General features: G+C 44.1%; 1 protein-coding gene across 1 annotated transcript in view; it reads left to right on the top strand.

Annotated features, from left to right (window-relative positions):
* piwil2 (piwi-like RNA-mediated gene silencing 2) overlaps positions 1-4,029 on the top strand; it is a 109,621-nt gene extending 105,592 nt beyond the window's left edge. Inside the window, exons 22-23 of the mRNA XM_072267267.1 lie at positions 897-1,004; positions 3,873-4,029. Of these exons, the coding sequence (XP_072123368.1) occupies positions 897-1,004; positions 3,873-4,029 (265 nt within the window). The remainder of the gene's footprint in view (positions 1-896; positions 1,005-3,872) is intronic.
* The last annotated feature ends 8,093 nt before the right edge of the window (positions 4,030-12,122 follow it).

Below are 12,122 nucleotides of genomic sequence, written 5' to 3'. Positions count from 1 at the left end.
TGAGGGGGGAAATTAAGTGACGGGGCAGACTTGATGGACCAAGTGGCCTAATTTTGCTCCTTTGTCTTATGGTCTTGAGCCCACCAAAGCTGTGCTTTAACCTCACTCTATCTTTTTACATGATTCTTATTTTACTTTAACTTCTGGCTTTTTTTATATATAATTTTTATTTTTATAATTGTTGAATGTTGTTTTCTGTTGCCTGTTATTCTTTGAACAACACACCACACCAAATTCCTAATACATGTAAATGAAATACAGTGAATAAAGTTGATCCTAACCATCAGCTATCCATTTTACACCATCTTGCCTAAGTCCCCTTTTTTTTTTCATTCTCCCAACACCCTCTATCCTCAGATGTAACCCCTCACCTACACACACTGGGTAGTTTACAGCAGCCATTGAAAGTACTCACCCTTGTGGGACGAAACTGGAGCACACGGAGAGCATCTGAGCCCCCCTCAATAGCAGTAGAGGGGTTAGGACTGAACCCGCACCTCTGGCAGCACCAGCTGGATTTTATTCATCTTGAGATACAGCATGGTTAACAGGCTCTGTGTCATTTACACCCTTGTGGCCAATTAAACCTACTGACCTGCATGACGTTAGAATGTGAGAGGGAGCCAATGCAGCCACAGGGAGAACGTACAGACTCCTTTTTGATGGGCAGGAACTGAGCCCAGGTTGTTGGCGCTGTAATAACATTACGCTACTCCACCCCGTTGTTTGGATTGATCAATACAAATGTAGACTTGTGTGCTGGCAAATCCCAGGAGCTTCTAGAAGGTACTTTAAGTACCACTCCTCATTAGTTTTCCAGCAACTATTGGGCGATTGACTGCTTTCTCTGAAGCATAAACTGCATGATATTCGTTGTGCTTTTTTCTGTTTCGCAGGTTTGAATTCTTCCTGCTGGCGCACGCTGTTCATCGAGGTTGTGGGACTCCTACACGTTATGTATGTTTACTCAACACTATGAACCTCAGCCCTGACCACATTCAGAGGTAAGCTGGCAGATGGTAGTGGAGGAAGCACAAGTTAAATAAGATTTACAATTTCTCACATTACTGGGTGATTGTCATCGAGCAAGTCTAACATCAAACTTGTGACGAATTTACCAAATTCCACTGGTCAAATTTAATATCAGAGAATGTATACAGTATACAGAAATTCTTACTCTTTGCAGACATCCACAAAACCCCAAAGAATGAATGACACAAAAATATTAGAACCCCAAAGCCCTCCCTCCCACGACAAGCAGCAGCAAAGCACAACCCTCCCCCCCTCCAAAACCCGCCAAGCAAGGAATATTAAAGCCCCCAAATAGACCATGATCCACGTCCATCAAAAAACTACAGCCCAATACCCAGACTTCAACATGCCACAGGCTCTCCCTCTCAGTAATGGCAGAGAGAAGTGTCAGCCCTTCTACAGCAAAAAGGGAGACCAAAAGCTTGCTGGTTAATAGATTCTTATACAGTACTCTATATACATGCTTGCCGTCATCAGTCAGGGCACTGAGTATAACATTTGAAAAGTCATATTGCAGATGCATAAACCTTTGGCCCATCTAGTCAGAACTATTAACCTACCAAAGGGCCTGTTTCTATGTTCTGTGAGTCTATGGCACTATCAACTGTGCAAATGTAGATGCCAATTGAATTTGTGTATCCTGGTCTTTGTGTAATATAGAGCAGGATTTGGGGAATTCAGCAAGCTAGCCTGGTTGAACTGTAGGATTTTCTGGCCAGACTGCTGGAAAATATGGAATTGAAATCGGATGCAACTCTTGCAAAGCTTTGATCAAAATGATGGAAATCTCTTTGTGCCCATTGTGCAACAATTGAAATGAGCAGCCTGCCTTCTGGAGGGTTTTGTCCTGTGGGCCATAAACCCTGAGCTTGTTAGCAATACCCATATCTCACAAATCAATCATTAACCAAGAAGGGGTAGAGGCGAGTACAATTACAACAGTTTAAAAACGCTTGGGCAAGTTCATGGATAGGAAAGGTTTAGAGCAGAGGTTCCCAACTTGGGGTCTTTTAACCCCTCGGATACTGGTAGGGGTCTATTGCATAAAAAAGGTTGTGAACCCCTGGTTTCGAGGATGTGGGTCAAATAAAGGCAAGTGGGACTAGCTGAAACAGGCAACCAGCTCAGCATGGATGAGTTGGGCCGAAGGGCCTGTTTCCATGCTGTCTCTGATATGATACAAGATGAGGAGGAATTTCTCATTGGGTATATTTAAAGCAGAGGTTATATGTCATTGATACGTCAGAGTGTCAAAGGTTATGAGGAGAAGGCAAGCAAAAGGGGTCAAGAGGGAAAATCAGCCATGATGAAGTGGTGGAGCTGACTCACTGGGCCAATTGGCCTAATTCAGCTCCTATGCCTTCTGGTATTTCTCTGCCAGTCACGTACAGTGCTCAGACTAACTGTGCACGAACGCAAGAGTGAGTAAATGAAGTGGGAATGGGGGATGTTGAGGGTGAGGGGTCAAGAATGTATGAAGAGAGAACATCTTGATTAAGTGAGCCATGAAACATGGAAATGGCCTTTCAGCCCATCTAGTCCATGCTGAGCTGTTATATTTACTTATTATAAATAAGGAGGGAGGAGAAGATGGCAGCGCAACGCAGCGCGCGTGGCCGTTCGGAATGAATATCGTATGTGTAACTAGGGAGGCCATGCACAATCTGGATTTGATGGAGACAGCCGTGAGAGTACGGAGGAACACCTGGAGTAACTTCTGAAATGCCTGCTTCACTGCCGCTGCTACTGGGTGATCGAGAATCTCCAGAGACGAAGGCCCAAATCCTTGGCTTTGCCTATTGCCTGTTGCTGGGGCCGGGGTCGAAACGCTCGGCAGAGATGGTGCTCGGTGTCGGAGAGGTGGTCGGAAGCTTGGAGTTTTCGGACAGACTCTGAGTCGGACTGTGGTTGGATGCTTCCAGGATGCTGCATCGTCAAGTTTGCGGCGCTGGAGGTTCACCGTCTGCGTGAGATGATGGGACTTTCGAGAGACTTTGAGACTTTTACTGTGCCCGTGATCTGTTCTTATCAAATTACAGTATTGCTTTGCACTGTTGTAACTATATGTTATAATTATGTGGTTTTTATTAGTTTTTAAGTCGGTTTGTCATGTGTTTTCGTGATATCATTCTGGAAAAACATTGCATCATTTCTTAATGCATACGTTACTAAATGACAATAAAGAGGACTGTGTGTCCTCATGATCTAATCTAATCTATATACTTAAAGCAGAGGTTGACAGTTTCTTGATTAGTAAGGGCATCAAAGGTTACCGGGAGAAGGCAGGGAATTGGGGTTGAGAGAGAGAATAAATCAGCCATCAAGGAATGGAGGGACAGAATTGATGGGCTGAATGGCCTAATTCTGATCCTGTGAGAGCCTTTAGTAGTGAGCAAACTGCTTGCTAGAAGCAGTCAGCTCAATTATTAATTTAATCCCAGTTGTCTTCTTCCCATAATACCTTATAGCACCAGTGATCAGAGTTCAATTCCCAGTGCTGTCTGTAAGGAGTTTGTACATTCTCTCCACTTGGGCTTCTCCCACATTCCAAAGGTGTATGGGTTAGGGTTAGTCAGCAGAGGGCATGCGAGGTTGCTGGTGGAAGCATGGTGATACTTGCAGACTACCCCTAGCACATCCTTGGACTGTGTTGGTGGTTGACACAAAACATCACATTTCACTGTGTTTTGATGTACATGACAAATCAAGGCCCCTGGTGAAGGGCCTTTGCCCAAAATGTCAGCTGTTTATTCCATTCAGACGCTGCCTGAACTGCTGAGTTCCTCCAGTTACTCTGATGAGTAAAGCTAATCTCTAGGTTTTTAATCTTTGTGTTGCAGGCTCACTTTCAAGCTGTGCCACCTGTACTGGAACTGGTCAGGTACGATCCGCGTGCCAGCGCCCTGCAAGTACGCTCACAGGCTGGCCTTCCTGTGCGGCCAGTCCCTGCACCAGGAGCCAGCCGCCCTGCTGTCTGAGCTGCTGTTTTACCTGTGAAGCCATCAAACGTTACATGGTGCAAATGGGACAGAGGGCGGTCCACTCAAAATGATGGGAGTCCTGCTCGGGCTGGGACAGGGGCTTAAGTTCTGCCCCAGATCTTTTTTTCCCCCTTGGCTGCAGAAGCATTTTTGATTTTAAAGCCATCTTTGTTTCCTGAGTACCACACGGCCAGAAGGAAATGGCTGAACAAACAAGACACATAAAGGCTGCTCTGAAGCACTCTGCTTATTCATGTGAAGTGATGGTAGTTAAAATGCATGCTCTAGACCCGAGACTCCAAGCGGCAGGCTGAGTTTCAGAGCTCAAAGGTGTTGGCTCAGCAGAAATATAATCTGTAAAACTTCTGTTATGTTTGCAAGGACAGGTTCGCAGTCCCACCCCAGGAGAGGCAGAAGCACCGGTGAGAACTCACTTTATCCTGAAGTACTTCCTGCTGCCCTCCAGAAGAGGCAGAAATCAAAACACAGATCCCCATTTGAAGGCAAGAAGAAAAATACAAAATTCCCTGTCAATTCTCAAGCAATCACACCTCTCTAACCCCGGGGCACCCAACTTTTTTTTTATGCCATGGACTAATATCATTAAGCAAGGGGTCCATGAACCCCCGGTTGGGAAATCCTGATCTAACCCTTGTTTATCATCCCTGTTAGAACCAGGGTCCATTCTCACGCAAACTTCAGTGGATTGGAGTAGGCCTAGTCTACAAATCCAGAATTCCCAGGAGTGAGGAGAATTCGTAGAGGTCCCAGAAACATTTTAGTTTCAATTTACAGGGCTTGATTGAATCTGATCCACATCAAGTAAAGTCCTTAAATAATTCCTTTGTCAGTGAAGGGGAGTAATTACACCCAATGTTAACTCAATCATGCCTCCTGCGGGTCTGGCTGCAAAAGGTGTGAGCTCGTTCACTGATCTTTGTGATCACGTCACAGACACTGTGCTCCTCTGACAATTATTACTGAATCCCATACCATCAACAGGTGAGATAATGTTCCTATTTGGTCACTCCAGACTCATCACAGAATGAAATATTGTCCTAGAGCTCTCATTTCCTCCTTGCAATGTGTTTCTGTCCAATTCCTCCTCACGAAGCAGTTACAGAGCACAGTGACTGACCGAGCTCACCTTGCCGACCCTAGTAAACTGTTCTGTGGTACTGGAAGTCAGGGTTTATCACTGCAGCTGCTCCCCCATTGCACAGTTGCTTGTTCAGTCTCATCCCAAGCTGATTTCAGTATTTGAAGCTTTTTTTTTGAAAAAGCAAGACTTTAATTTGAACATCTGTAAATTCCCTGCTTGAAAATTGAGCCTGCTTTGGTTAGCTGATAGTTATGTTAATAATCTGTGCTATGATTGTCTGGGTGAGAGGAGGTTGCAGGTCAGAGATTTTGCTTTAGGATGAGGGCTGACCAAGTTATTTTTTTAAATCTTTTGTTCAGTGGCTTGTGCATGTGTGGAATTATCTACTCTGGATACCAATCAAATGTTCTTCCACGTTCAGGCAGTTTATGTAAGAAATTTCTTCACCACCCCCTCCCCCAACCTGTGGCAAGACCACTTTGAACAACTGCAGCCCTTCTGGAGAAGGTGCTGTCATGGTGCTGTTGGATTTCGGCCCAGCAGTATAGGTATCTCCTGTTTGTTTTGGGACTGGAGTCAGGAATAGTGCAGGCAAAGTGAGGTTCTTTTCCCTCAATACTGACTGACGTTTTTGATGTCTCAGATTGCTTTGTCCGGTCCTGAAGACAAGCAGTGTACACCTCTCAAAATAAATGTACTTCTAGGCCAGGAATTCACAGACCCTTTGGTTAATGGTAGAGCTCGATGGCATAAAAAAGGTTGGGAACCCGTGATTTAGGCATCGGTGTCAGGATGGGGAAGCCACAAGCCACTGCTCAGCAGGCCATTGGAATTATTTAGCTTGTAAGCTACTGAGACTAGCTTTTGTAGATGTTTAAAACTAGCTGGTAAGGAAAGATGAACAGTGAATTCAATCTGTGGTGTGTTACCCCATCTAAAAACAAAAAACTAGAGTGCAGAACCAAGAGGTCTTTCAGCCAATCAGTGTCTTTCTTTTACATGCTTGGTTGCATTTTAACTTCACCTACCCATTTTTAATATTTTGATTTCAGTTTTGAAACTTGTTGAGCTGTAGCCCCTCAGCCTTGCGTTGAAGATCTAAACTACTGATAAGCTATTAGAGGAATGTGGTGTCCCACTGCTCTGATACTGATCCTATCCAGGCACAGCAACATACTTCACTGGTGTGGCACTGTGGTCTGGTGCTTTCTAATCATGCAGTAACCTTGTGAAATGTCAACGCCCAAACTTCGTCATTCTCTCTCCTCCCTTCCCTCCTCTCCCCCCCCCCCCCCCCATTACATAGCTATCTTCTAATTAAACACTGTCTCCAAGTTCGGACTGCAATTATATTGCCAGCAGAGTCAGTGGAAAACATTTTTAAATATAGATCTGACCTACATTACGGCAGGGTGATGTGGAAAAGAATCGTTCTTAAATATGCAGTAAATATCTGAAACTGCACAGACACAATACTCCCAAACAGTAAACACGAGGAAATCTGCAGATGCTTCCCAAACAGTGATGCTTTTGTAAACACAAGGAATTCTGCAGACGCTGGAAATTCAAGCAACACACGTCAAAGTTGCTGGTGAACGCAGCAGGCCAGACAGCATCTCAACGTCGACTGTACCTCTTCCTGGAGATGCTGCCTGGCCTGCTGCGTTCACCAGCAACTTTGGTGAGTGATGCTTTTGTATAGGCTTTGCACAAAACGGGTTTGTAAGCTAGGGAGGAGCTGTATCGAGTTGTGTTGTTAGAACGGAGGCCTGCAGCTATGCTGGCTCACCCATAGGGCAGAGATGGTATCATGAAATGCTTCCCGTCAGTTGATGCACTCTGGCTGTCCTTGACTATCCACACTGATTCCCAAGAATGAGGATGAAGAATTGCCCTATGAGGAAAAACCAAATTCTTACCAGAAGGTTTATGCCAGAATAGGAAAAGCTGGAAAATCCTCTCGTCATTACCCAGCCATTCCTCTCTGTGGAACTGGCAGCTGAATCAGACAGATACCACTTCTCCCTGGCAAATGAGGCTCGGTATACGGTTTTGCCAGGTTGCAGACTCGGCAATGAAAGATCATTTTGGCTCCAGCAAGTTCATCTAGGAGCCAACTTATCCAGCAAACAAGCTACAGAGAAACTGGGCACCACAACCTATGGGAAGCCAAGGGAAATGTCTTCACGCGTAATCGGGGCAGTTTGCTGCATAGTGTTTCACAAAGTTGGAGCCAGGTGAGCAGCAGGATGTTGTACAGCATGGAGACATAAAAACCAAGTATCCATTTACATTGCTTCCAGTCTGTGTTTCCGTCAGTTCCCCCAGATACATACCAGGGGCGGTTTCCATTGGCCAGTTGATCTACTGACTTGTACCTGCTTTGGGAGGAAGGAAACTGGAGCACCGGGGAGAAACCAGTCACGGGGAGAACGTGTACAGCATCGTGGGTAGAGCAACGCTATTCCAGCTTGGGGCATCGGAGTCGGAGTTAATTCCCAGCATCCTTTGTAAGGAGTCTCTACACCTTCCTCATGGAATGTGTGGGTTTTCTCCAGGTCTTCCGGTTTCCTCTCACAGTCCAAAGATGTACTGGGTAGGTTACTTGGTCATTTGTAAATTGTCCTAGGATTTGGTTAGGGTTAAATTGAGTTGCTGGCCAGAAAGGCCTATTCTCTGCTGTATCTCTAAATAAAATAAATACACTGCTGGAGTTCAGGGTTAATCTTGGGTAACTGGATAACTCAACCAGCTGCATCATTGCTCGGAGTAGAGCTTATTGATTAAAAAGAACATGCAAAATGCTGGTGGAACTCAGCTGATCAGACAGCATGTATGGAAGTGAATAAACATTCAACATTTCGGGCTGAGATGCTTCTTCAGGACTGGAAAGGAAGGGGGAAGAAGCCAGAATAAAAAGGGGAGGAGGAACGTTAGGAAAATAAGCTGAGAGGTGATAAGCAAGACCGGGGTGGGGGGGGGTGGGAAATGAAGTGAGATCTGGGAGGTGGTAAGTGGAAAAGCTAAAAGGCAGAAGCAGGATAAAGGATCTCTGCCCAAATCATTAACTGTTCATTCCTTTCCATAGATGCTTCCTGAGTTCCTCCATTTTGTGTGTTTCTCCAGATTTCCAGAATCTGCTGAATCTCTAGTGACTTTTTATTTTAAAGTGGGAGCAGGTATGTGCAATTCATCCTCAGAAGCCCACTCAGATAGTTGTACTAATTGATCTGATCCTTGCCTTCTGCTCTGCTTTCTAATGTCCATTTCCACTGATAGTTTTGATTAACAATATCTCTCTGATATGGATACTGTGAAGGACTAGAACCCATTGGTAGAGTATTTCACATATGTACAAGCTACTAACAAATTTCTTTTAGCTCGATCTTTTTGGCCTGGCCTCATCTTAAGGTAATGTCTTTGATCCATAACCCTGTAGGTCAGGTGAAAATGCTTCAGCATCTACTTCTGTCCCTTTAAGATTCTTCCAGTGAGACCACAATATCATTCATTTAAACTCCAGAGATTGTTCTGCTGTTCTACTGAGACTCCCCTTCACAGAACAATCTCCTTAGCCTGGGAGCTGACCTTGCAATTTTTTTTTGCATTTGTACCCTTCATTAGAATGGAATGCTGTAGAAGTGACCTTAATCCCTGTTCAGTAATGGCACAGTGCACGATACAGCTCTTATCACACTCCTTAAGAGCCTGTTTTCACTCTGTCGATGCACTTGTGTTCAGAGGGGATTGCCTGCCAGTTCCCTCAACATCCAAACCTTAGCTTTACTCTGTAATTGACATCAGTTCAAAGCGGGGAAGAAGTCAACTTGCATTTTACAGTCACCTAGAACTGCATAACCACAGGCCATTCAGCCCATCATTTGCTTGCAGCTATTTTGAAAGAGCTGTTCTGTTTGGCCTCACCGAGTTCTGTTTGGGTCAATTTTTCTAATTTCCCTGTGAAAGCTACCATTGAATCTGCTTCCACTGTCCTTTTGGAGAGTAAATTCTAGAAAAATAAACTTAGTGCATGAAAATTATTCCTCTTCTGGCAGTTTTCTTGGTTACTTCACCTGGAAGAATGTTTCTGTAGATCTGAGGCAAGCTGCTGACTGGTCAGGGAGCCTCCTGGGGTGAGCTTCTGCCATCAGCAGGTGGACAATGCCATGTTCTTTTTGGGCCAGCTGCCATCATTCCCTACGACCTTTTCTGCCCCATGCTATAAGTTCTCAGCTGGTAGTTTGCTTCTAAAACTTGAGTCGGGCAGTGTTAAGCCCTCCTGTGGCTTGTCCAACCACTCCATGACAGAAGCAGCCATGTGTCTTGTAGGAGTAGCTGTTTTAGAGTATTTTTTATGATGGAAGAGCAATAACGTTTCTCTCTTCCTCATTGTTCTTCACAACGTGGTGTCCTCAAAAACTTGTAACTCCCAGATCCTGATCTACCCGCTCTTGTTAAAGGTGACCATTGTCATTAATGAACCAGCTATTATTATTTACATTCTTTCAGAGAGCAAATTAAGACCTGCAGAAAATGACTTGCCTTGGCTGCAGAAGACAAACAAAAAATGCATGATGTCAATTCCTCAGTCTTTAAAAATAAAAAAAAGTGGACCAAGTTATTAGAGAACCTTATTCACCTTGTGCTGTGCTCCATTAATGTCTTCTTGGCTAGCCAGTGTTCGAGGGAAGCTCCAGAGAGCAGAGAGGGGTGTGCAGGTAGAGAAGACTGGTGTTCTCACCGGCAGAGATGGGCAAGAGATGCAGTACAAGGCATTCCCTTGCAGGGCCATTCGACACTGGTGGAGTTCATGTTAATGGGCTGTTGGAAGCCTTAAAGACTACACCACCCTTCCTTGTGCTGAATTTGGACCGGGGCCTCAAATTCTGGCTGAGTAAATGGAAGATCACTTTGGCCGTCATCGTGACATTTGACAGACCGGATCCCACACTGAAGAAAGGTCTTAGCCCGAAACATCGACTACTTATCCACTTCCATAGATGCTGCCTGACTTACTGACTTTCCCTGGCAATTTGTGTGTGTTCCAAAGCTCAGCTGTTCTTTAATGTGCAATTTAACTTCCTATACTGTGAGCAGAAGTAAATCAGACCCTCTACATTGGGGGGGGGGGGCTGTAATTCTGGAAGAACACAGTGTCTGTGGAAGAAGAAATGGTTCTTCAGCCTGAAATGTTACCTCTATTTCCACATATGCCGCATGACCTGCTGAGTGCTTTGTGCTTTCTGTTTGTATTTTAGATTTCCATCAACTGTAGGTTTTTGTTGGATTTTCATTTCCCATCTTGATCAAGCCTTTTGTTTTGAGTTCTGAAGGGAGCACCAAACTGCCCTGGGCCTCCTGAGTCACACTGATACCATTCACAGCCTGACTAAAGAGTACAGAATTTAAAACCCATCCCTATTTAATTATTCATTAGGTCTTTAGAGTGTGTGCTGACTCGGCAGGTGTCAGAGCCATGAGCATGGCTGGATCACTAACCTCATGATCCACCAACATCTCAGTTCTTTCTGCTCCTCAAGAAGCTCTGAAGTGTGTTTTCAGAAACAAACAATTCTACAGATGCTGAAGGAACACACATACAATTCTAGAGGAACTCAACAGGTCAGGCAGCATCTATGGAAATGAATAAACAGTCAACATTTCAGGGCAAGGCCCTTCATCAAGAATGTTTTCCAGCAGATTTTTGGCCTAACATCACCAGCTGTGAGTGTCTTTCAGATCTTGTTAATAATACTTAAAAGTATATTGTGTTCTTACAGTTTTGAAAGATTCCGTTGGGTGTAGATTTAAAGTGTTCTGAAGAAAAGGGGAGTGGGGAATTAAATTTGGGCTTCTGGGAACATGAACAGTTCATTCTTGTCAGGGACCTCTGCCTCAGCCTGTTAAACAGCACATAGCACAGCAAGTCAGGCAGCATGTGTGGAGAGGAATAAACAGTTGACATTTCAGGCCAAACCCCTCCATTAGGAATGGAGCAGGTTCTTGGCCTTGCGTCACCAGCTGTGAGTGGCTGTCAGATTTATGAATAATGCTTTGTGTGCATTGTGCTGTTTATGCCATCTTGAATAATTTCAAAGTTGGATGTAAATCTGAAGTGCGTCAAATTGTGATGCTTTGGGGACGGAAAAATCTGGTTTCTGGAAATGTGGATAGCTTGTTCTTTAGAAATCTGCTTCTCAGCCCATTAACTCCATTCCACTGAACCCCAATTTATCTATCTATCTAATCAGTCACCCACACATATCCCGCTTCCTTTTTTTTAAACATGCCCTATCCTTTGTAAAAGCCTCTGTCCTGAGAGCTATCATCTGACTCCGATCTCCCTTCCCTGTGTAGATTCTTGGATCCCAGTGTCCTATTTTCATGGGATTGGTAGAATGGAGAAGTCACAATTTCCTATTCCCCTCTTACCAAAGCTCAAAGTAAATTTGTTATCAAAGTCCATACAGTGCCTATAAAAAGTATGCCCTTTGATTCAAAGTTATAAAACAATAAAGCATGAAAACTTCTACAGTGGATTTAATTTGGCTTTTATTTTGACACTGATCAACAGAAAAAAGACTCGTGTCAAAGTGAAAACCGATCTCTACAAAGTGATCTAAATTAATTACAAATATAAAACAAAATAATTGCATAGGTATTCACCTCCTTCATGTCAGTATTTGATAGATGCATCTTTGGCAGCAATTAGAGCCTTGAGTCTGTGTAGCTAGATCTCTATCAGCTTTGCACATTTTTCCCCATTCTTCTTTACAAAACTGCTCAAGCTCTGTCAGATTGCAAGGGGATCATGAGTGAACAGCCCTTTTCAAGTCCAATCACAAATTCTGAATTGGATGGAGGTCTGGACTCTGACTTGGCCACTCCAGGACATTAACTTTGTTGTCTTTAAGCCATTCCTCTGTAGATTTGGCTTTTCGATTGGGATCATTGTCTTGCTGAAAAACAAATCTTCTCCCCAGACACAGTTCTCTTGCAGATTTGTT

The sequence above is a fragment of the Mobula birostris genome, chromosome 8 (assembly GCF_030028105.1).
Source record: "Mobula birostris isolate sMobBir1 chromosome 8, sMobBir1.hap1, whole genome shotgun sequence".
Lineage (NCBI taxonomy): Eukaryota > Metazoa > Chordata > Chondrichthyes > Myliobatiformes > Myliobatidae > Mobula > Mobula birostris.
Note: the sequence above shows the minus strand (reverse complement) of the source record. Positions and strands in the feature narration are given on the sequence as shown.